Here is a 26,257-nt window from a genome sequence, read left to right as displayed (position 1 = left end):
CCACTACAGTAGCATTTAACTTCAAAAAGGGGAACTACACAAAAATGAAGAAACTAATTAAATGGAAATGAAAAGAAACAGTCACAAGAGTGCAATGCTTGCAAGCTGTATGGAAAAACTTTTTAAAGACAGTACAATAGAGACTCAACATAAACACCCCAAATAAAAAAAATTTAAAAAACACCCCCAATAAATAGTCAAAGGAACAAAAAAAAAATTGTCACAGTGGCTAAACAGAACAAAAGAGGCAGCTAGAGGCAAAAATGCAACCTTTAAAAATTGGAAGTCAAATCTACTGGTGAAAATAGAAAAAAAACATTCTGGCAAGTCAAGAATAAAAGCATAATTAGGCAGACCAAAAAAATTTTTGGAGAATTACATTTAGCAAAAGACAAAAACTAATAGCAAAAAAGTACATCGGAAGCAGGAAGCCTATCAAACTATCAGTGGGGCCCCTTGACGATTGAAGTGCGCCTCTGTACCAGATGACTGGAAGATAGCTAATGTAATGCTGATTTTTTTTTTTAAAGGGCTAAAAAGGTGAACCTGGTAATTACTGGCTGGTACATCTAACTTCAGTACCAGGCAAACTGGTTCAAAATATAGTAAAGAACAAAATGATCAGACACATAAATGAACATGATATGTTGAGAAAAAGTCACAGCATTTGTAAAGGGAAAGTAATGCCTCCCCAATCTACTGGAATTCTTTGAGGGGGTCAAGCAGCATGTGGACAAGGGTGATCCAGAGAAAGGTCCATGTAGCCCAGTATCCTGTCTTCCGACAGTGGGCAGTGCCAGGTGCCCCAGAGGGAATGAACAGAACAGGTAATCATCAAGTGATCCATCCCCTGTTGCTCATTCCCAGCTTCTGGCAAACAGGCTAGAGCACAATTCCTGCCCATCCTGGCTAATAGCTATTGATGGACCTATCCTCCATGAATTTATTTAGTTCTTTTTTGAAACCTGTTATGGTCTTGGCCTTCACAACATCCTCTGGCAAGGAGTTCCACAAGTAGGCTGTGTTGTGTGAAGAAATACTTCCTTTTATTTGTTTTAAACCAGATGCCTATTAATTTCATTTGGTGACCCCTAGTTCTTCCGTTATGAGAAGTAGTAAACACCACTTCCTTACCTACTTCCTCCACACCAGTCATGATTTTATAGACCTCAATCATATCTCCCCTAAGCCATCTCTTTTCCAAGCTGAAAAGTCCCAGTCTTATTAATCTCTCCTCATATGGAAGCCATTCCATACCCCTAATCATTTCTGTTGCCCTTTTCTGAACCTTTTCCAATTCCAATATATCTTTTTTGAGATGGGGCAAAATACAATTAGGAAGGCCAAAAAAAAATTTGAGGAACATTTAGCCAAAGACTCAAAAAGTAATAGCAAATTTCTTTTGAAGTACATCAGAAGCAGGAAGGCTGCTAAACAACCAGTGGGGCCACTGGATGATCGAGGTGCTAAAGGAGCACTCAAGGACAATAAGGCCATTGCGGAGAAACTAAATGAATTCTTTGCATCGATCTTCATGGCTGAGGATGTCATGGAGATTCCCAAAACTGAGCCATTCTTTTTAGTGACGGATCTGAGGAATTGTCCCAGATTGAGGTATCATTAGAGGTGGTTTTGGAACAAATTGATAAATTAAACACCTCTAAGTCACCAGGACCAGATGGTATTCACCCAAGAGTTCTGAAGGAACTCAAATGTGAAATTGCAGAACTATTAACTGTAGTCTGTAACCTATCAATTAAATCAGCTTCTGTACCAGATGACTGGAGGATAGCTAATGTGATGTCAATTTTTTAAAAGGGCTCCAGAGGTGATCCCGGCAATTACAAGCCTGTAAGCCTGACTTCAGTACTGGGCAAACTGGTTGAAACTATAATAAAGAACAATATTGTCAGACATATAGATGAACATAATTTGTTGAGAAAGAGTCAACATGGTTTTAGTAAAGGGAAATCATGCCTCAGCAATCTACTAGAATTCTTTGAGAGGGTCAACAAGCATGTGGACCCAGTGGATATAGTGTACTCAGATTTTCAGAAAGCCTTTGACAAGGTCCCTCACCAAAGGCTCTAACACAAAGTAAGCTGCCATGGGATAAGAGGGAAGGTGCTCTCATGGACTGGTAACAGGTTAAAAGATAGGAAACAAACGGTAGGTATAATTGGTCAGTTTTCAGAATGGAGAAAGGTAAATAGTGGTGTCCCCCAGGGGTCTGTTCTGGGCCCAGTCCTATTCAACATATTCCTAAATGATCTGGAAAAAGGGGTAAACAGAGAGGCGGCAAAATCTGCAGATGATACAAAATTATTAAAGATACTTAAGACCTAGGCAGACTGCAAAGAGCTACAAAAGGATCTCTCAAAACTGGGTGACTGGTCAACAAAATGGCAGATGAAATTCAGTGTTGGTAAATGCAAAGTAATGCACGTTGGGAAACATATTCACAACTATACATATAAAATGATGGAGTCTAAATTAGCTGTTACTACTCAAGAAAGATCTTGGAGTCATTGTGGATAGTTCTCTGACAACATCCACTCCATATGCGGTGGCAGTCAAAAAAGTGAACAGAATGCTGGGAGTAATTAAGAAAGGGATAATAATAGAACAGAAAATATCATGCTGCCTCTATATAAATCCATGGTACACCCACATCTTGAATATTGTGTGCAGATGTGGTTGCACCATCCCAAAAAAGATATATTGGAATTGGAAAAGGTTCAGAAAAGGGTAAGCAAGTGCCACATGGTAGTCCAATGTGCCTTTGGCCATTTGAAAGCTCTATCTAAAAGGTACCTGACAAATATGAAGCACCTCTTCACAGATACACACTGTCTGCTATGAATGAGTGAGAATTCCCTATTCCCCCGTCAATCTCAGAGCCTCCTTGCCAATGGGGAGGCACTACTGTTACACTTATTCTACCCTCTTACTTTTTTGGATCCCCATGAGAACATCTCAATGCTCAGTGGAGCCATTCACAATAGTATTGAGATCTTATTACTGAGTTTGAGATCGTATTCGCACATATAGAATTCAACAATCTGTATTCATAGTTCAAATTATTCCTGCCAAGGTATACGACCTCATACTTGCCAATAATTAATTTCATTGGGAATTGTGTTGTCCATTCCCATAGCTTTGTTAAGTTCCTATGAAATTCTGCACAATCTTCTCTAGTATTGACTATCCTAAATAATTTTGTTGTCATCTGCAAAAATTTGCCACTTTGCTTACATTTCCTAGACAGGCAGTTTCCTGGAGGAGACAGACTGCATCTCCTGAACTTGACTCTGACTTTCTCCTTTTGGGAAGCAGGGCCTTCCTTGCTTTGAATCAAAGAGGAAAGGGCAGGAATTATACGAAGGATGCTGATGGGACACTAACCCTTTTTATGGTCAGTCACAGGAGGACTTTTTAGCCCCCTTTTAATGTTTCAGGATGGAAAAAATCTATGATATTTTAATTGGCTTTTTCTATTTAAATTGGCTTTATTTAAATTAAATAATTTTTTAAAAAATTTAAAATGTAACCTGAAATTAAGATTAAAGATTAAAATTTAGATTATCTATTAAAGTCAATTAAACAACAACAATACTAAAGCAGTATATGTTTACTGCTAAAGATTTACAAAAAGTCAAGCCACTGAACTGGCAGAAGCCACTAGCTGAACCACTGGATGGAACCAGAGTTTATTGAAGTGCTAAACCAACTTGACAGCAGTAGCCTCTTCTACAGGTGCAAAGAGAATATTTTCTTCAATTCAGTTTATTCAACTAATTCGGTGACTAGTTCATTCAAAGCTCAGAAAGTGACTGAGTTGAAAAAGCAGGAAAGCTTGTTTTCCTGTTCCATTTTATGAATAAAAACTAGGTGTGAGGATGAGATCTACCAATTCTAGAGACTTGAAGAAATGGTGACCAGAAACAAAATCAGTTCAATTCACTAACTACAGATACCTTCTTTGTTTTAGAAATCAGTTGGTTTTAAATACCGAAGATGTATTGATAAGAGGAAAAATTTGTATCCAGCACATTGAAGGTGATTTTATTTAACTAATCAAAATAGAATTTTAAAAACGTTTTGCGCGTTAATTGAATTCCTGTTTCCATCCAAATAGAGCTCGACACAAATCACAAGTAAAAAAAAAAACAGATCTACTAAATAGAAAGGCATCACTCAACATTTTGTAACAAAATGTATAAGCTAAGAATGTGAATAAATAAATGTTAAGCTATATAATTGTTTAAATAAATGTGTACATAAGGCATATTTTCCTAGTTACCAAACATAAGAACGAAATTCAGCGTAAAGGCTGTTTTAGTTGCAAATCAACATGTTTTAATGATTACCAAACAGTAAGAATCAACCTTTCAGTAGGAAAATAACTAAACAGTACAAATGAAAAAAAGATTAAAATTGATTATTTAAATCAAAGTTTTCTATATGCTGACCTAAATCATGTTTTAGATCAGTGATTTAAATCACTAAAGCTCTCATTGACCCTGGCTGTATAACTCTGTACCAGAGGAACTCTACTAAGAGCATGCTAGCACCAACACTCTAGAGCCTGATTTTGTGTTTCTCTAGCTCCAGGGCCACTTCACAGAGTTATACAGGAAGTCAGACTAGATGTTCATAATGGTCCCTTCTGGCCTTGGAAACTATAAATCTGCACTGCTCTGCTGAGACTAAGTAACATTCCATCCTGGAAAAGCGACAGGTACAACCTCCCATATCTCTTTAGCCATCAAAGCTAGAAGCGGGAGCTTTATACCATTAGAAAGTCAGGAACATTCCATTTCCCATGGGGGACACAGCAACAGTTTTTAGTACTGGTAGGCTACAAGATCAGAAGTTTAAACTGTGACCTTTTCTTACAAGGAAAGCTATTTTAAGAAGTTTTAGAGAGGGGGTGAGTGGGTAGGTTTGTATAATTATACATAAAAATAAAAGGGCTGTTAAGTAATTAAAAAAATTAATCGCACTGTTAAATAATAGAATACAATTTAAATATTTTTGGATGTTTTCTACATTTTCAAATATATTGATTTCAATTACAACAGAATACAAAGTGTACACTGCTCACTTTATATTTCTTTTTATTACAAATATGTGCACTGTAAAAAACAAGAAAAAGAATTTTTCAATTCATTTAATACAAGTCTGTAGTACAATTTATCATGAAAGTTGAACTTACTAATGTAGAATGTACAAAAATAACTGCATTCAAAAATGAAAATGTAAAACTTTAGAGCCTATACGTCCGATCAGTCCTACTTCAGCCAATAGCTCAGACAAACAAGTTTGTTTACATTTACAGGAGATAATGCTGCCTGCTTCTTGTTTACGTCACCTGAAAGTGAGGACAGGCGTTCTCATGGCACGGTTATATCCGGCCTCACAAGATATTCACCTGCCAGATGCGCTAAAGATTCACATGTCCCTTCATGCTTCAACTACCATTCCAGAGGACATGCGTCCATTCTGATGACGGGTTCTGCTTGATAACGATCCAAAGCAAGTTCATATTCAACATCTGAGTCAGATGTCATCAGCAGAAGGTTGATTTTATTTTTTGGTGGTTCAGGTTCTGTAGTTTCCACATCAGAGAGTGTTGCTCTTTTAAGACTTCTGAAAACATGTGCCACACCTCATCCCTCTCAGATTTTGGACAGCACTTCAGATTCTTAAACCTTGGGTAGAGTGCTGTAGCTATTTTTAGAAAACACACATTGATACCTTCTTTCCATTTTGTCAAATCTGCTGTAAAAGTATTCTTAAAATGAACATATGCTGTGTCATCATCCTACCCTACTATGACATGAAATATATGGCAGAATGTGGGTAAAACAGAGCGGGGGGGGATATACAATTCTCTCCCAAGGAGTTCAGTCACAAATTTAATTAACACTTTTTTTTAAACAAGCATCATCAGCATGGAAGCAAGTCCTCTAGAATGGTGGCCAAAGCATGAAGGGGCATATGAATATTTAGCATATCTGGCACGTAAATACCTTTCAATGCTGGCAACAAAAGTGCTATACAAACGCCCGTTCTCACTTTCAGGTGACATTGTAAACAAGCGGGCAGCAGTATCTCTCGTAAATGTAATCAAACTTGTTTGTCTGAGTGATTGGCTGAAGTAAGACTGAGTGGACGTAGGCTCTAAAGTTTTACATTGTTTTGTTTCTGACTGCAGCTATGTAACAAAAATCTAAATTTGTAAGTTGCACTTTCATGATAAAGAGATTGCACTACAGTACTTGTATGAGGTAAAATGAAAAATACTATTTCTTTTGTTTCATTTTTACAATGTAAATATTTGTAATAAAAAATATAAAGTGAGAACTGTACACTTTGTATTCTGCATTGTAACAGAAATGAATATATTTAAAAACATAAAAACATCCAAAAAATTGTAATAAATTTCAATTGGTATTTTATCATTTAATATTTTTAGTTAATTGCATAAATTAACTGCAATTAATCCACAGCCCCAATATATTTTATATACATATAAATAAAATTTGGGAAAAAAACCTCTCTCCTTCTGAGACCACACTCATGGGTAGCCAGACAACCTGGCTTTACAGATGAAGGATATTACCAATTAGAGCGTCAAATACTTTTACTTAAATAGGATGAGCTTTAGGACCAGCCAGCCCTCACCCACACTAGACAGCATCACCCCTTAACTCAGTTCAGAACCATATAGATTCCATTGAAAATGGGAAAACCAGAAAAGCCTAATTTTAGGGGAAGTCAGGTTTTTACAGATTTCACATTTTCACCAAAATTACCATGGTTCTGACCAGAGAGAGAGAGATTTGGGGGGGAGGGAGGGGGCAGAAGAGAGAAGGTATCCAGTTGGCACTACAAAAGGAGCTAAATGTGCACCTTCTATTAATTTTATTGGCACAGGTTTACAGTAGACTGCATAATTCATAAGTAATAGTCAGCCCAAATTAATTATGATAAACTCTTCATACCACAACACACACACACACTCCTACCTTTATGTTTCAAACACTGCATTCTTCTGTGAAGTGAAAATCCATTTATTTTTATTTTTTAATTATTTCTACTCAGTCTGATTAAAAAAATTAAGAAATATGCTTTGTCACATGCTTGCTAATGCCTAAATTCTATTTGCAGTTTAGGCATTTCAAATAAACGTAGTCCCAAACAATTAATTTGTAAACACCTAGAGCTATAAGGAATAGCAAGTATGGATTTGTAAAGAACAAATCATGCCAGTCCAACCTAATTTCCTTCTTTGACAGGATTACTGGCCTAGTGAACTGAAAGAAGCAGTATACATGATATAACTTGGATTTTAGGAAGGCTTTTGACACTATCCTACTCTTGTAAGGAAAACTTAAGAAACATGGTCTAGATTAAAAGAAAAGGAGTACTTGTGGCACCTTAGTGATTAACAAATTTATTTGAGCATAAGCTTTCGTAGCTACAGCTCACTTCATGTGACGAAGTGGGACTGTTCTTAATGTTGTCTCTGAATACTGTAGGGGTGCCTCAGTTTCCCCTATGCATTTCTTAAGTCTCTAGGTGGTGGGATAAGGGGGTGTAATTGTTGCAGAGCAAAGGGCCAGTGTACATAAATCGCTGACACCCTGTTTCCTAGCAACTAATGGCCTGGGCCCTTCTCCCCTGCAAGGTGATAGCTAAAGGGTTGGAGAACAAAGGAATCAGGTGACCTCCTGGCCTGGGAAAAGGACAAAGCCCAGAGGAGGAGGGGCTGGAAAGTGAGTTAGTTTGGGGCTGGTTGGGGAAGGGGAGTGAAGTGCAGCCATGGTTGGCTGGCTCACTGCCCTCCCCAAAATGGACCTGGCTGAGGGGTCCTGTTCTCTGTACCTTACAAGCTCTGTTTAAACCGTGTTCCTGTTATCTAATAAACCTCTCTTTTACTGGCTGGTTAAGAGTCACATCTGACTGTGAAGATGGGGTGCAGGACCCTCTTGCTTCCCCAGAACCCCACCTGGGCGGACTCGCTGTGGGAAGCACCCAGAGGGGTAGAGGATGCTGAATGCTCCGAGGTCAGACCCAGGAAGGTGGAAGCCATGTGAGCTTCTTGCCCTGAAGACAGTCTGCTCACAGAGAGGAGACTTCACCAGAGTCCTGACTGGCTTCATAGGGAGCAATTCCAGAGCATTGCCCGGGGACTCTGTGACAACTATCAAGTGGGAGCACAACTGGTTGAACAACTGTATTCAGAGTAGTTATCAGTGGTTCACTGTAAAACTGGGAAGGTATATCTGTGGCACCTGGGTCTGCACTATTCAATATTTTCATTAAGGACTTGGATAAAGGGGTGGATAGGATGCTTATAAAATTTGCTGAGAGGGGTTGCAAGCATTTTAGAGAGCAGGATTCGAATTCAAAATGACTGGCAAATTTGAGAGTTGACCTGAAATCAAGGTGAAATTCAATAAAGATAAGTGAAAAGTACTTCATTTAGGAGGGAACAATGAAATGCATAGCTACAAAATTGAGAACAACTGGCTAGGTGGTAGTACTGCTGAAAAGGATCGGGGGTTATAATGAATCACCAATTGATTATGAATCAACAATGTGATGCACTTTCAAAAAATGCTAATATTCTGGGGAGTATTAACAGGAGTGTCATATCTAAGCCACAGGGCCCACTCTACTCCGCACTAGTGAGTCTTTAATCTAGAGTATTGTGTTCAATTTGGGATGTCACATTTAGAAAAGGTGTGGACAAACTGGCGAGAGTCTATAGGAGAGCAACAAAAATGATAAAATGTTTAGAAAACCTGACCTATAAGAAAAGGTTAAAAAACTGAACATGATTAGTCTTGAAAAAAGCAGACCGAGGGGGTAAAAGCTGACAATAGTCTTCAAATACACTGCCATCAGCATTAATACAGGCAGGCACAAACCCAGCTGCAGTTGCATGCAGGCTGACCCAGCCACTGCATGAACAACAATAGAGAAGCTATAGCTAAGATAACTCCCAGCTCCCCAGCCTAAAACCCCCGAGCTGTACCGTCTTTCTCTGGCCAAAACCCCGACCAGTGTGAATTTATTTCCCAGTTTGCCCCTCCCTCAATGTGGAGAGGAATATGCAACAAACTTGTAATGCATCCGATGAAGTGAGCTGTAGCTCACGAAAGCTTATGCTCTAATAAATTTGTTAGTCTCTAAGGTGCCACAAGTACTCCTTTTCTTTTTGCGAATACAGACTAACACGGCTGCTACTCTGAAGCAACAAACTTGTATTATCCAAGCTGAGATTTTCCCCCAGATACTTCAATTTAAAGGCACACTGATTTAGATAAACCAAAAAACAAGTTTAACTACAAAAAGATAGATTAAGCAATAAGTGACAGCAAACAGATCAACGCAGATTACCTAGTAAATAAACAAAACCACAAACTAAGCCTAAAATACTAGAAAGATTGAGAAATTGCTAATTCATATCCACCCTGACTGATGATACAAGCAGGTTTGCATTCTCAAGGCACAAGATGCACTTGCTTTACAGCTTGGGCTCCCAACCCATTCCAAATCCTTTTCTTTTGGAACTTCTTTCAGGTGTTCAGTTGTGGGGGAGTGAAGAACAACAGATGATGTCACTCCCTGCCTTATATAGCTTTTCCATATGGCAGGAACCCTTTGCTTCAAACTTGGTTCCCAGACCAGTTTGCGGAAAAATACAGGTACCTAGAATGGAGTTCAGAGTCATGTGGTCTGGTCACATGCCCTTGCAGAGTCATAGCAACCCTTACTTACGGCTGGCAGAAACATTCACAGGAAGGCTAAGCTATTTTACAGCCCATTGACTTTGTTGATGAGCCATTAGCACTGTCCAGCTTCTTCACTGTTGTACCTGAAAGGCTGGCTGTGGGTGTGCTCCAGAGTAACCCATTTGAAATACAGATCTACACTCAATGTTCATAACTTCAGATACAAAAATGATGCATGCATACAAATAGGATAATCATATTCAGCACATCATAACTTTTCTAGTGACACCTTACATGACCCATCTTGTACAAAGTGCATCATAATTTTTATAATCATATAATATTACTATGACGAATATGGGGTATAGTGCAACACCTTCATAGTTTCATGGAGTTTAAGGTCAAAAGGGACCATCAGATATCTAGTTTGATCTACTGCATACAGTAGAACCTCAGAGTTGCAAACACCAGAGTTACAAACTGACCGGCCAACTACACACCTCATTTGGAACTGGAAGTATGCAATCAGGCAACAGCAAAGACAAAAAAAAAAAAAAAAGAAGGCAAATACAGTGCAGTACTGTGTTAAATTACTAAAAAAATAAAGGAAAATTTAAAAAAGATTTGACAAGGGAAGGAAACTGTTTCTGTGCTTGATTTAAATTAAGATGTTAGAAGCAGCATTTTTCTTCTGCATAGTAAAGTTTTAAAGCTATATTAAGTCAATGTTCAATTGCAAACTTTTGAAAGAACCACCATCACATTTTGTTCAGAGTTATGAACAACCTCCATTCCCGAGGTGTTCGTAATTCTGAGGTTCTACTATATCACAAGGCATTAAATTTCATCCAGATACCACTTAAGTCCAAAGTCTTTTGTTAGACCAAATATTTCCGTCTCCAAGAAATGAAAAAATGGTCACAGGGAGAGAACAGAAGAAACCAAGATGTAATCAATGCCAGAGGACCCTGCAGTGGCAGGGAACTTATTAGGCGAGATATTACCAGCTGATCTAGCAGGCAAACTATACCACTTGTTACGGGGGGGGGTACGGGGGGGGGACAAAAAAACAAACAAACAAACAAGATCCCTGGCAACGTACCTGGAGAAAATTCCTCCCCAATCTGGCAATCAGTTTGACCCCATGAATATGTGAGCAACATACATAGCCAGACTTTTTGTACCACTGAAGAGCACTGGTCTACCCAGTCTAGTGTCCCATCTCCATCTGTAGAGACTCTCTGATGGTTGAGGAAGGCAAAAAAAAAAAAAAAAAAAAAAAACCAAAAAAAAAACCCACTACACACAACCCATAATACATCTACATTTGTATATCAGCGAAACAAATTTCTTTCTGATCCCTTCAGGCAAGTGGCTGAAGCCCAGAAGCATGAGATTTGATCATCATCATCATCTTAAGGCATAGCTGCAAGTGTTATGAGTACACTGAGGGCAATACAAGTAAACCCATTCTATCCATGGCCCGTGTAGGAATGGGATGAACAGAAGGACCCATAGACTCCAAGGCCAGATTCTCCCAGAAAAGGGATTAAAGCACATCTTTTTTAAAGATATCTAATCTCATTTTAAAGACTCCAAGTGATGGAGAGTACACTCCCTCCCCGGTAAGCTGTTCCAATATTTATTTACCCTTACCACTAAGAAATTGCATCTTACTTCAAGGTTGAATTTGTCCAGTCTAACTTCAGCTGCCAGCCATTGGATCTTATTATGCCTTTGATCAGCAAAGTTGAAAAGCCACCATAATCAGATATCTTTTCCATGTGTAACTACTTATCGGGACAGATATGACAATATCCTGGACAAACATTACTGAAGTAAGTATTTTAGGAGCTCATTATATTAAAAATGCATGTTTGTGTGTAATTGTAGAATGCATTCAACATGCCTTGGAAAATGTTGGGAGCATCAAAGAAAACTTTTAAACAGTTGGCTAAAACAAGAATGAACTTTTCAAATTAAGTGGGTTTCCCACTAATTCTCTAGGGAACCTCCTCCAGTTATACAAGAACTCAGCCTTTTGAAGTCTGGCCTGGAGGGAGCAACCTTCGTCTGGCTTATTACTTATTCAACGTGGCTTCAAAGAACAAAATATAAAAAAGAGAGACACCCAGAGTAATGAGTGTGCTTGTTCTGAGTGGAAGTTATGAACTTGTGACCACAGAAAAATGCCTGTGTGGCATTTGAAGGACTGCTCACCAGCCAGAGCCCTTTCTGGAGTTAGGATGATCTCTGGGAATGTATGTAGGTTCTTTTATTGTTTTAATATGTTCTCTCTCTGCAATGCTTTTACCTTAAGAAGAAATGTACTTGCTTAAAAAGAACTGTGTGGTAACTATACTGTATACCATCTCTGAGAAAAAGCAAAGCAGGTCTGCTTAGGCAGTCTGTCTTTTGCAGGGGATATCACAGTATAGTCCAGAGTGGCCAAACCACAGCTCGTGAGCCATATGCGGCTCTTTTATAGTTAAGGTGCAGTTTTCAGGGGCTTCTGCCAGAGATGACTGGTGCCTGCTGAGAGCAGGGGGGACACAATTTAAAGGTTCTCTCCCCCCCCCCCCCGCAAAAATAAAGCTCCCTCTGCTCAAAAAAGAAGTGACATCTTCAGCACAAGGTTCTAGTTTACAAAAAAAGAACTAACTAAATATAAAACCAGAGTCGCTTTTACACATTTTCCCTAGCCTTATACTCCAGATGGTATAAGAGTGGAATGAACTACCTCCTAATTACATGCAAAGCCAATGCATATTTTCTCAACTGTACAAATGCATGATACAAGTGACAGCTTCTCTGTAAGAACTTGTGTAGCAGATTTCCCACACAGTCCAGATGCACCTACTTGACTGAACTGCCACATAACAAATCAGAGACCACATAATCCTAGTCAGTTCTTTACTGCAGCCAAAGTGTTTCTAGCTTTATAGTGCTGCTGCTTTATAGTGCTGCATGCAATTTGTTTTCAAAATTAGGGGATGAATGGGAGAAAAGAGATGAGATTCAAAAAGAGAGGAAGAAAGAAGAAAATATACAAATGAAAAGAGGAAAGAATAAAGCTTAAAAAGAAGAGAAAAATTGTGGTGGGGGAAAGAAAGAATTTAGGGGAACAGGATAAGGAAGACAAGGATCAGGTAAGGATAGTAGACTGGTAGAGTCATACAAAATACAGTAGAACCTCAGAGTTATGAACTGACTGGTCAACCACACACACACACACACACCCTCCCCCCCCACCCCTCATTTGGAACCAGAAGTACACAATCAGGCAGCAGAGACCAAAAAACAACAACAAATACTATGCAGCACAGTACTGCAATAAACGTAAATTATTAACAAAAATAAAGGGAAAGTTTAAAAAAAAATTTGACAAGGTAAAGAAACTTTCTCTGCTTGTTTCATTTAAATTAAGATGGTTAAAAGCAGCATTTTTCTTCTGCATAGTAAAGTTTCAAAGCTGTATTAAGTCACTGTTCAGTTGTAAATTTTTGAAAAAACCACCATAACGTTTTGTTCAGTTATGAACATTTCAGAGTTATGAACAACCTCCATTCCAAAGGTGTTCATAACTCTGAAGTTCTACTGTAGAAGGAAAATAATTGTTTATTAGTTCTGTTGTCCCACAATTTGTCCAGAGTGTTGTAGGACTCATGAAATAATGTAAGTTGTTATCCATACTAATGAGAAGGCACTAAGATATAGAGGGATAAGTTACATTTTAACTACTTTGGGATTAGTGAAGGAAGTTTTTCTTTACTCTTTCTTAAAATTCTGATGAAAAAACAATAGATATTACCAAAAAATATTTAAAAGGAGGTGTCAGGAAACTGTGTGTAGGAAGAAAAGTACATTGGGCTACAATTGGTACCACTTGTTCCTCTGGATTCAAAAAGTTGTTTTCACTGAAATTAAGTGTAGCTAGTGTCAGTTTACAGTGCAAGTACTTTGTTCCAAGTGGTGCCAAAACAAACAGGAAGAAAAAACATCAATTGTAGAGTTTGACCTAAATTTCTGTACAGGGACTGTTTAGTATTCCAGTTCATTGCCTTTAATGTATGAGTGCTCTGAATGCAAAAGGCACCATATGTACATTCTCTATTATAGACTGCAATGTATATAGACCAAAATTATCAGTTTACACAAGTGCAAATGGCACCTCTGATTACTGGATAGCTATTGCTGGTTGAGAAGAATCAAGAAAAAAAGGCTTCAGCTAGTCAGCTCAGTCAATTGAGGAGAACATACTTGAACTCTCATACTACACAAGATAATCAGAGCAGCTTATTTTTAAATGAACTTGTACACACAAGTTAGAATCCAGGCAACTGTCTCTACAGGACTATCTGATCACTTTAGTAAAACAATTATTTCAAACTCACCATTTGTACTGCTTTCACAAAAGCTTGGAAATAATGTAGTCCTTTCTTCTAGACAAAATATTTTTCTTGCATCTTGAAGGGAACCAGAGTCAACATAGTTGATTCTGTTTAAACTACTTTAAATTTAGGGACATGGCGGGGGGAGGGGGGGGGGACAAAAACAAAACACTACTTGTTCCCTGCAACATGAATTAGCCAGCCACCCCAGATCAATACGCACAATGAGAATATAGGGAAATAGTGTAGATCTTTCACATCCCCCTTTTTCTTTTTCAAATAAAAATGTATTTCAAATCATATTCAAGATGTAAAAAAGTCTTTGCTGCCAGTATAAACTGGCTATTTGGTTTCAGCTTCTGTTCCCTTTTAGCACTAACATAGACCGAAAGCTTATTTTAAAAACACAGCTAGTTTTTGCTATACTTAAAAAAAAACAAAAAACACCCCCCCCCAGCTTCAGCCCAAGCCACAGATACATCAAATGAAGCAACTGTAACTTGTCGGGGGGGGGGGGCAACTTTTAGCCTTAAGTAGGGATCATACGACCCCCCCAACCCCCCTACTTTTTATTAAAAGTTTAAAAGAACAATTCAAAATGTTCTTTTTAAAACACCTTAAAAAAGTTGGAATGTTAACTTTTAATGTTTCATCCGATGAAGTGGGGTATTCACCAACGAAAGCTTATGCTTCAATACATCTGTTAGTCTATAAGGTGCCACAGGACTCTTTGCCAATGTTAACATAGCCTTTATTTTAAGAATCTCCATCTTGTAAGCCCAGCAACCTCTGAACTGGTGTTTACGTGAGATGCTACTGTACCTCCAAAAACCTAGGGCCGTCAATTAATCGCAGTTAACTCAAAAAAAATTAATCGCGATTAATCAGTTTTAATCGCACTGTTAAATAATAGAATACCAACTGAAATTCATTAAAATATTTTTGTATGTTTTTCTACATTTTCAAATATATTGCTTTTAATTACAACACAGAATACAAAGTTTACTTTATATTATTTTTATTACATTTGCACTGTAAAAATGATAAATGATAAACAAAAAGATAAACAATTAATTGCACTGTTAAGCGATTAAAAAAATTAATCGTGATTGACAGCCCTAATTCAGTATTTGATGTCAGATTTGATACCTAACTGGTGCAAAGCCAGCATGAGAAGAACAAAATAATGTTGTTTATACAAAAGCTAGCAGTATCTTGAGTGTTTCAATAAGAAAACAACCGAGCATTTGGAGGGTGGTTTGTTTTAAACAGATACACATTTAGATTCCAAAAGATTTTGTTCCTCTCGCCACGAAAATCAGATCGCAACTTTAAGGTAGGTCAAACTACACATTTAAAGTCACAGCAGAAATAAAATCACTGTAACATAGATTTGGCACAAAACCAATATCGCAGTTTTGAAAACAAGTGTTACACATTTTTGTTGGTTCTATTTTTTAATTTATTCAGAGACGAAAAAACTTCTGCTCTTTGCCTATGATCATGATCTGTAGTTCTTTGACTGCTAAGTGCAGTGATTATATGTGCATGACAATCAAGATCTCCAATATCCATGCTCAGGTCAAATTCATGAATTTGAAAAGATAGTTGGAGAATGAAAATGGTGCAGACCTCCAGTGCTGAAGATGTAAATACCCAGGCAACAATCCAGACTCAACTAAGGTGCAGCCACTTATTCTAAGAAGTCAGCTCCTATTCTGGAGAAGAGCATGAAACTAACCAAAGAATCTCTAAGGTCCTGAGTGTAAAATACTTTCTGTCCTTTAGAGAGTGATTCCTGGAGCATCTTCAGGAACAATGGTATTATACTAGTAGTAATTACTCTTTAAATCTATTAGTACTACACATGTTTAAGCTATAAATAGGACCCTTCGTTTTTATTTTATTCATTTTTTCCCAGAAATTTTATTTTATTTCTGTTTATTATAAACAAAAACAGGTGAAAATCGATGGAAAAAAATTAACTGTTCTGGGTAAATACCGGGGTTTATTTTGGTGGATGGAAAGACAGTGGGGAAAAAAAAAATTTAGTAGATTAATGCTTTGATGACTGGAATTCAATGTGGTTTGCTTCAGAACTAAAACAGAACTCAGAACACAATGCCACCTCGGAGTTTAAGAAAAGAAAAGGAGTGCTTGTGGCACCCTAGAGACTAACAAATTTATTTGAGCATAAGCTTTCGTGAGCTACAGCTCACTTCATCGGATGCATTCAGTGGAAAAGAAACTTTCATTTGAATAAACAAACAGTTTACTATTGTAGACTTAGAACTAATAGCCTATAAATATTTACATTTAATAATTGGGCCATACCATTTACAGTGCATACACCCAACTTCATCCTTTTCTCCTGTTTCTTTTTTAAACTTTTGAATACTTCCTTGTGTTCTGAAAAGTATTCAGATACAGATTTTCATTTTCTTCCTATTTTAGTGGCTCAGAACTTTAAATCATTATCTGCTAACAGCTTAAAATGTGTATGTGGTAGACATAAGATTCATCAGTATGTTCAGATGTGCACGTACTTCAGAGCTTGTGTGTGTCTGTTTATTGTGTGTATCACTAACCCGTCGATTGCGATCGACTGGTTGATCCTGGACCCTCTGCCAGTCGATTGCGATCTCCAGGCTGCTAAAAGTTTGGTGGCTGGCTGCTGGTACATCTCTATGGACCCTGGGAGGAGGAAGGATAGGGGAAGTGACTGCAGCACCGTCCCTGCAGCTCCCATTAGCTGGGAACCAGCCAATGGGAGCTGCAAGGGTGGCACGTGAGCAGAGGCAGCGCACAGAGACCCGCTGCCCTCCTGCCCCACAGGGGGCTGCCGAGATATGCCAGCCAGCTGCTTCCGGGAGCGACATGGGACCAGGGCAGACAGGCAGCCTGCCTGAGCCCCACTGCACCGCGGATCAGAAGTCGCCTGTGGTAAGTGCCTCCCGGCCAGAGCCTACGCCTTGCCCCTCCTGCACCCCAACCACCTGCCCCAGGTTCAGCCAATGCACACCCCATAGTTGAGAATGACACACTGATTTGTGACGATCCCTGAAGGATTTTGGATCTATAAACCACAAATGACACTAATAAAAAGTAAAACTCATGAAATGTCCAATGGATTCTAGGAGATTAGGTGCAGTGTGGCCATATGACCCCTGCATACAAACTCCCTCCCAGAGCTTGCAGCCCTCACTCCTCACCCCAACCCCCCACCCCAGGCTCAGCCCAGAGCCCCCTCCCTCCCACACACTGAACCCCTTGGCCCCAGCCCAGAGCCTGCACTCCCTACTGCACCCCAACCCCCGCCCCAGCCCAGTGAAAGTGAGTGAGGGTGGGGGAGAGCCAAATGATGGAGAGAAGGGGGAACAGAGTGAGCAGGACAGGGTCTCATGGAAGGGGCTCCTTGGCTGACCTTTAATTCAAAAAGTGATTGTGTGTAAAAAGGTTGGAGACCACTGCTCCAGACTGATACATAGTCTTACTTCAGACAGCTTTGCATATACAAACGGACTAATGTATTGTCATAATACATCTCATGCAATGTATTGTATTTTCCTAATAAAACACACACTTTTATATATATATTTGAATGATACAAAAGTAGGGAGAAAATTGAAAACATGAATACTTTTCATAAAAACAGGATTTTTTTGGTAAAAATTGGTTTAAACTGAAACAAAGGGGCATAATTATAAGTATCACGAAAAGCTACTCAACTTCCTGTCACAAGCATATTCACATAAATCAGTCTTGAAAGTCTGTTAGAGGAGAATTCATCAAAACAAGCGTCAGGGAGCACTAACCCAGTCATCTTAGAAAAGAGACATTATTGTAGTTCCTAGGCGTGGTAGTCATGGAAGACTACCCCATTGTGCTAGGCACTGTATAAATACAGAACAAGACGACAGTCCCTGCCCCCAGGAGCTTAGAACGCAAGTATAAAACAACAGAATACAGATGGATCTAGACAGAGGAGTACAAGGAAACCACAAGGCAAAATTGGTCACAATAGGCAGTTGCCTCAGCATGCCAGCAGCCTAAAAGTGGTCACGTTTTTTGTACACTGAAAGGAGAGCGTTACGGAGAGTTTTGAATGAGGTTAGTGACAGAACTTTGTGGATTTTTACAGGGAGTTCCTCCAAGCATGAGGAAAAATATGGAAGAAGGCATGAAGGTGCTTGTTTGAACATTTAATGAGTGGGTGATGGAGGCTGGCATCATGCCTAATCAGAGGTGGGAATCTACATCTCAGTCTGCATGAGAAATGATAGGTATAGTGGGGAGAGGCCATAAAAGGCCTTCAAAGTAAAGGTAAGTTCTGTTACATTGAACAGAGAAGAGGAAGCCAATCGAGGGATGCAAGGAGAGCACGACAAGATAAGAAAATGACTTTTGCAGCAGCATTCTGAATGGATGTGAGCAGTACAAGACTGCATTTGTCAAAGCCAGAGAAGAGGACATTAATCAAGATGAGACTTGTAGCAGTGCAGATGGACAGGAAAGGCCCTATCTTAGAAATATTATGCAGAAAGAACCGACAAAAATGTAGATATAGCCTGGATATGAGAACATAGACAGAGGTCCAAGTTAAAGATGACACCAAGCTCATGGACCTGAGTGACAGTAGGATGGTGGTGCTGTTCAATGATCAAGAAAGGTAGTGGGGGAGGAGACTAAGAGCTCTGTTATAGTCATGTTAAGCTTGAGTTGATGGCTAGACATCCACAAAAAAAGAGGTTAGAGAGACAGACAGATAGATTTGGACAGAAAGAGAGAAATCTGAAGTAGAGAGGTAGATCTGCAAATCAACATAGAGACACTAGTTAATTTGTAAAAAGAAAAGGAGTACTTGTGGCACCTTAGAGACTAACAAATTTATTAGAGCATAAGCTTTCGTGAGCTACAGCTCACTTCATCGGATGCATTTGGTGGAAAAAACAGAGGAGAGATTTATATACACACACACACAGAGAACATGAAACAATGGGTTTATCATACACACTGTAAGGAGAGTGATCACTTAAGATAAGCCATCACCAGCAGCGGGGGGGGGGGGGAAAGGAGGAAAACCTTTCATGGTGACAAGCAAGGTAGGCTTATGCTCTAATAAATCTGTTAGTCTCTAAGGTGCCACAAGTACTCCTTTTCTTTTTGCGAATACAGACTAACACGGCTGCTACTCTGAAACCTAGTTAATTTGTGTTTGAGAATGAGATGACCCGGAGATAAGTGTAGAGGCAAAAGAGAAGGGACCAAGGACAGAGCCCTGTAGCCTGCCCACTGAAAGTCAGTGAGCAGATAAGGAGGATTCTCCAAAGTTCATGCTAAAGAAGCTATTAGAGAAGTAGGAGAAGAATCATGAGAGGCCAGAGATTATAAAAGTTAAGGGATGTCTAGATTTCAGTAACAGCGTGGTCTGTATTGAAAGCAGCTGACAGATTGAGAAGGAGGATGAAGCACTTGTTTTGAGCTTTGACTAGGAAGAGGTCAAAGACTTTGGTGAGAGTGGTTTCAATGGAGTGCAAGGAGCAGAAGCCAGACTGGAGAGGACTTAGGAGTCACAGAGTCTAAAGCCATAAGTGACACTATGATCATCTAGTTTGACCTCCTGCACTGGATGGATCTGAAGGTCAGGAACTTCAAACAGCTCATTCAATGATCTTCTAAAAAGAAGGAATAAGGTATGGCAGCTGGAGAAGCAAAGCAAGGTATGGCAGCTGGAGAAACTGGCCCAGGGATATATCACATATCAAGGTTATTTTACAAACCACATTAAGTATCTTACACTATTTATTTACAGTAATGTTACCTTGAAGATAGTAAAATGAGAAAGACAAATATAATTAGTTAAGACTAACATTAAACCCATTTCAGGTTTCAGAGTAGCAGCCGTGTTAGTCTGTATTCGCAAAACGAAAAAGGAGTACTTGTGGCACCTTAGAGACTAACAAATTTATTTGAGCATAAGCTTTCGTGAGCTACAGCTCACTTCATCAGATGTATTCCACTGAATGCATCTGATGAAGTGAGCTGTAGCTCACGAAAGCTTATGCTCAAATAAATTTGTTAGTCTCTAAGGTGCCACAAGTACTCCTTTTCATTTTATTAAACCCACTGAAACCTATATTTTTATTTGTGTAGCATTCAGTTACCTGAAATGCTGAAAAGAGTGGCGACTTCAACACGCACACACACTTTCTATCCCTAGAAGCCTCGACCTTCTTTACATTACTCTGAAGGGCACAGTGCAAGACATTAGCATAAATTTCTCTCTATTATCTGTATGTTTTTGCTTGGTTTCCAACTTTGATTTTAGTACTTACCCTAGGGCACATTGACAGAATGCTTCACAGTTTATGTTATGTTAAAGTTTTTCATGCATCTTCCACTTTGGAGATACACATTAAGGCCATGTCCACATTGCGCACCCTACAACAGTGCGTCTCTGCCACTGCAGCCAAGTCATTGTAAGGTGTGCTGTGCGGTTGCTCTTTATCGCCAGGAGTAAAACCACCTCCAACAAGGGGGGGGAGGGGGATAAATCTTCATCCCTGGGAGCACACTTCCGCAGATGAAGTGCTGTCCACACCAGCACTTTTCATTGCTAAAACTTTTCTCCTTCAGGCGGGTGTTTTTTCACACCCCCTGAGTGACAAAAGTTTTAGCAATGAAAGTGCTAGTGTAGACAAAGCCTAAGATCTATAGATAGCATACCCCCATCCTTTCCTAAAACTCCTTGGGAAGAAGGGATAAAACTAATTCCCTTGCCCTCACAAATTTATGGCTATACAAAAGATGCCTAAACTTCCCCTAACCCTACAAAGCATATTTCTTAAGTGCTAGACATAAGCGTGGACACAGCACTGAAAACAGCTAAAATGGAGATTTTACAGCACTACTATATAGACAGGCCAGGGAAGGGGCACAGGGACATGGTACCTGAACACTGCCTAGAAAGGGGTGAAATATCAGGAAGATATTTGAAGGAGCTTCTTTCTTTTCAAATTTTTGGGGTTCAAGTCATAGCAGCTCTTAAGGGTCTCTTTTAGATTGCTATGTAACTTTGCACCATGAACTAAACTGGGTGACTAATGGAAACATACATGTATGTTTTGTACACTTTCTGAATGTACATATGCATACCTACCAAGCAAGCTACACTCTCGACAAAGGGATGTAGTTATCATCCTACATCGGGGGTTTTAGCAACAAAGGAACAGCTTTGCTGGGGCAGTAATAAATAACACTCGTCTCAAGGGGACTTCCGTACCAGCAGGCTGGCAGACAAGGACTCAGGAGACAGCCCCTGGCCCGCACATGCTACACCAATAGGCCTGTGCCCATGGCGACTCCCAACCCCCGAGTTCCGTCACCCCCATGCTCTCGCCTCCTCAAAAGCCGACACCTGACAGGCCCGGCCCACCTGCCTGCCCCATGGCGAGTGTCAGCGGGCTCCTCCGTGGGCGGGAGAGCAGGGAAATAGCCGGCCCCACTTAGGCCCAGCCGCTCCCTTTGTCCAGTGGCTCCCTCCGCAGTAGCCGGGACTGGGGGAGGCGGCAGGGAGAAGGAAACCCCCGACAGGACCCATAGAGCGCCCCCCCAGCTATGCCAGGCCGGCTGCAGCCCACGACCCAGACTCTTCCTCCACCCAACAGCGATCCCGACCGCGTCCCCCCTACCTTCGTTCGCTAAATCCGCCATTTTACTTCCTCAATCACTCCCAGAGTGCAGCGCGCGGCCAGCCGGACTCCGACTAACAGACACGGCGATGGGGCGCATGCGCGGCCTGTCCCGCGCCCCCAGCCAAGACAGGAGACAGAGCGCATGCTCCGGTGGACAAGGCGCCTCACTGTCGTACAACGCATGCCCTGAAAACAACGGTTCTCTTCATTCCGCCGCTCGCGGTTAGCAAAATAGTGCGCCTGCGCCAAACCCACCCCCTACAGGAATATCAGAGACTCCGAGGGAGGCGTGGAGTCCGACTCCGCATCCAGAGTAACGTGGAGCATGCGCACAAATACACGCTCCACGGTTCCCAAGCTACATAATATCCCTCCCCGCCGCGGCCTCGGGCCAGGGCTGGGCGCAGAGCCTCAGGCGCGTGACCACTCTGCTCCACCGCACCCAGAGGCACCAAAGACCCCGCCCCCCTCGGCGCCTCCCCGCCCCCCCCCGGGACCTCACCCCCCTCGGCGCCTCACCCCCGCCTTCCTCCAGCACCCCGCCCCCCTCCTCCGCCCCCGCCCCCTCGGCGCCTCCCCGCCCCCCCTCGGGACCTCACCCCCCGCCTTCCTCCACCCCGCCCCCCTCGATACCTCCCCGCCCCCCCCCCGGGACCTCACCCCCCCTCGGCGCCTCACCCCCGCCTTCCTCCAGCACCCCGCCCCCCTCCTCCGCCCCCGCCCCCCTCGGCACCTCACCCCCACCTTCCTCCGCCCCCGCCCCCCTCGGCGCCTCCCCGCCCCCCCCTCGGGACCTCACCCCCACCTTCCTCCGCCCCCGCCCCCCTCGGCGCCTCCCCGCCCCCCCCCCGGGACCTCACCCCCCTCGGCGCCTCACCCCCGCCTTCCTCCAGCACCCCGCCCCCCTCCTCCGCCCCCGCCCCCCTCGGCACCTCACCCCCACCTTCCTCCGCCCCCGCCCCCCTCGGCGCTCCCCGCCCCCCCCTCGGGACCTCACCCCCACCACCCCCACCTTCCTCCGCCCCCGCCCCCCTCGGCGCCTCCCCGCCCCCCCCTCGGGACCTCACCCCCGCCTTCCTCCACCCCCGCCCCCCTCGATACCTCCCCGCCCCCCCCCCGGGACCTCACCCCCCTCGGCGCCTCACCCCCGCCTTCCTCCAGCACCCCGCCCCCCTCCTCCGCCCCCGCCCCCCTCGGCACCTCACCCCCACCTTCCTCCGCCCCCGCCCCCCTCGGCGCCTCACCCCCACCTTCTTCCAGCACCCCGCCCCCCTTGGCGCCTCCCCGCCCCCCTCCTCCGCCCCCGCCCCCCTCGGTACCTCACCCCCACCTTCCTCCAGCACCCCGCCCCCCTCCTCCGCCCCCGCCCCCCCCCTCGGGACCTCACCCCCACCTTCCTCCAGCACCCCGCCCCCCTCGGCGCCTCCCCACCCCCCTCCTCCGCCCCCGCCCCCCTCGGTACCTCACCCCCGCCTTCCTCCACCCCCGCCCCCCCCTCGGTACCTCCCCGCCCCCCCCCTCGGGACCTCACCCCCCTCGGCGCCTCACCCCCGCCTTCCTCCAGCACCCCGCCCCCCTCCTCCGCCCCCGCCCCCCTCGGTACCTCACCCCCACCTTCCTCCACCCCCGCCCCCTTCTCCGCCCCCGCCCCCCTCGGTACCTCACCCCCACCTTCCTCCAGCACCCCGCCCCCCTCGGCGCCTCCCCCCCCCCCCTCGGTACCTCACCCCCGCCTTCCTCCACCCCCGCCCCCCTCGATACCTCCCCGCCCCCCCCTCGGGACCTCACCCCCCTCGGCGCCTCACCCCCGCCTTCCTCCAGCACCCCGCCCCCCTCCTCCGCCCCCGCCCCCCTCGGTACCTCACCCCCACCTTCCTCCACCCCCGCCCCCCTTCTCCGCCCCCGCCCCCCTCGGTACCTCACCCCCACCTTCCTCCAGCACCCCGCCCCCCTCGGCGCCTCCCCGCCCCCCTCCTCCGCCCCCGCCCCCCTCGGTACCTCACCCCCACCTTCCTCCACCCCCGCCCCCCTCGGTACCTCACCCCCACCTTCCTCCAGCACCCCGCCCCCCTCAGCGCCTCCCCGTCACCTTCGTCCACCCCCACCTCCCTGCCCCCCTCGGTACCTCACCCCCACCTCCAGCACCCCGCCCCCCTCGGCTCCTCACCGCCACCTTCCTCCACAGCCACCTCCCCGCCCCCCTCGGTCCCTCCTATTGCCCCTCATCCATTGCCCCTGCCTGCCCCTGAATTCCTCCACTGCCACGCTCCCCACATCCACCATTTGACTCCCTCCTGTCACCTTTCTCCACAGCCACATGCCCCACATCCACCATCCCACCCCTCAGCCTCTCACCCTCACCTTCCTCCACAGCCACTGCCTCTTCCCCCTCAACCCTTCACCGCTGTTTCCCTACATTCCCTGCCCCTTCTCGGTCCCCCTCAGCCACATGCCCCACATCCACTGTCCCAACCACCTCAGCCCCCTACTGCCACCTTCCTCCACAGCCATGTGCCCCACATCCACCACCCTGGCCCCGCTCAACTCCTCACCACCATGTTCCCCCACATCATTATGCATACTCAGCCCACCATCACTACATTCTCCCACATCCAACATCTCCACCCTACATTCAGTGCCCCATTGCCACATTCCTCTACATCCACCATTCCAGCCTCACTGCCACGTTCCCCTACATCCACCACCTGCACCTCACACTCAGCCTCCCCAACACCATGTTCCCTCATATACTGTCTGTGCCCCAGGCTCAGCTCCCCATCACCATGTTCCCTCTCATCCATTGCCTGCACCTCACGCTCAGCTCATCACCACCATGTACCCCCACATTCGCCATCCCCATCCTCCATTCAACTCACCATCACCATATCCACAGCCAATCATCACCACATTCCCTCTCAACCACCACCACGCCCAGCCCATCATCACCACTTTTCCCCTTATCCACCATCCATGTCCCACACTCGGCCCATCATCACCTCATTCCTTCACATCCATCATCCACAGCCAGCCCCACATCCCACCTGTTATCACCATGTTCCTTCATATCCACTGCCCATGCCCTGCCCCACACTCAACTATTATCAAAGAATCATAGAAATGTAGGACTGGAAGGGACCTCGGTAGGTCATGTAGTGTAGTCCCCTGCACTGAGGCAGGACTAAGTCCTACCTATACCATTGCTAAGAAGTTTTTGTCTAACCTGTTTTTAAAAACCTTTTATGACTGAGATTCCAAACCTTCCTAGATAACTTAGTATCTATGAACTTATTCTAGTGCTTCCTTGCAGTTATGAAGTTTTTCCTCATGCCTAACCTAAATCTCCTTTGCTGCAATTTAAGCCCATTACTTCTTGTCTTGTCCTCAGTGGTTTCAGCAGAACAATTTATTACCTTTCTCTCTGTGTACTTTAACTAAAGAAACCCAGGCTTTTTCAATCTTTCCTTGTAGGTCATGCTTTCTAGACCTTTAATCATTTTTGTTGCTCTCATCTGGACTTTCTCCAATTTGTCCACATCTTTGCCAGAATTGGACGCAGTAATCCAGTTGAGGCCTTTTCTGCGCTGAGTAAAAAGGAAGAATTACTTCTCATGTCTTGCTTACAAAACTCTTGCTAATACATCCCAGAATGATGTTCACTTTTTTTGCAACGGTATTACATTGTTGATCCATATTTAGTTGGTGATCCACTATAACCCCCAGATACTTTTCTGCAGTGCTCCTTCCTAGGCAATCCTTTCCCATTTTGTATTTGTGCAATTGATTATGCCTTCTAAGTGTAGTACTTTGCATTTGTCCTTTTTGAATTTTATCTTATTTAATTCAGGCCATTTCTCCAGTTTTTCAAAATCATTTTGAATTCTAATCCTGGCCTCCAGAGCACTTGCAACCCCTCCCAGCTTTGTATCCTCTGCAAATGTTATAAGGGTACTCTCTATGCCATTATCCAAATAGTTTATGAAAATATTGAATAGAAGCAGACCCTGGACCAATGCCTGTGGAACCCCACTTGATATGCCCTTCCAGGTGAATTTTGAACTATTGATAACTACTCTCTGAGTATGACAGGTTTCAGAGTAGCAGCCGTGTTAGTCTGTATTCGCAAAAAGAAAAGGAGTACTTGTGGCACCTTAGAGACTAACAAATTTATTAGAGCATAAGCTTTCGCCACAAGTACTCCTTTTCTTTTCTCTGAGTATGGTTTTCCAGCCAGTTGTGTAACCACCTTATGGTAGGTTAATCTCTAGGCTATATTTCTCTGTTTTCTTCATGAGAAGATCATGTGAGACACTATCAAAAGTCTTACTAAAGTCAAGATATATCACATCTACTGCTTCGCCCCATCCACAAGTCTTGTTAGCTTGTCCTGACTGTCCTAATTTTTCTTTTGTTGTCATCCCCATAT

At 43.3% G+C, this 26,257-nt stretch overlaps 1 protein-coding gene across 11 annotated transcripts in view; it reads right to left on the bottom strand.

Annotated features, from left to right (window-relative positions):
* Nucleotides 1-22,305, bottom strand: part of RANBP3 (RAN binding protein 3) — a 174,536-nt gene extending 152,231 nt beyond the window's left edge. For 2 of the 11 annotated variants that reach the window (XM_038383710.2, XM_038383717.2), the window contains exon 1: nt 21,832-22,305. In XM_038383710.2, coding sequence (XP_038239638.1) covers nt 21,832-21,853 — 22 coding nt within the window. In that variant the 5' untranslated portion in view covers nt 21,854-22,305. The remainder of the gene's footprint in view (nt 1-21,831) is intronic. The other 9 variants (XM_043502857.1, XM_043502859.1, XM_043502860.1 and 6 more) reach the window with 8 other exon arrangements.
* Between the last annotated feature and the right edge of the window lie 3,952 nt (nt 22,306-26,257).

This window comes from Dermochelys coriacea, chromosome 25 (assembly GCF_009764565.3).
Source record: "Dermochelys coriacea isolate rDerCor1 chromosome 25, rDerCor1.pri.v4, whole genome shotgun sequence".
Lineage (NCBI taxonomy): Eukaryota > Metazoa > Chordata > Testudines > Dermochelyidae > Dermochelys > Dermochelys coriacea.
The sequence above is the reverse complement of the archived record's forward strand: the minus strand, read 5'-3'. Positions and strand labels throughout refer to the sequence as shown.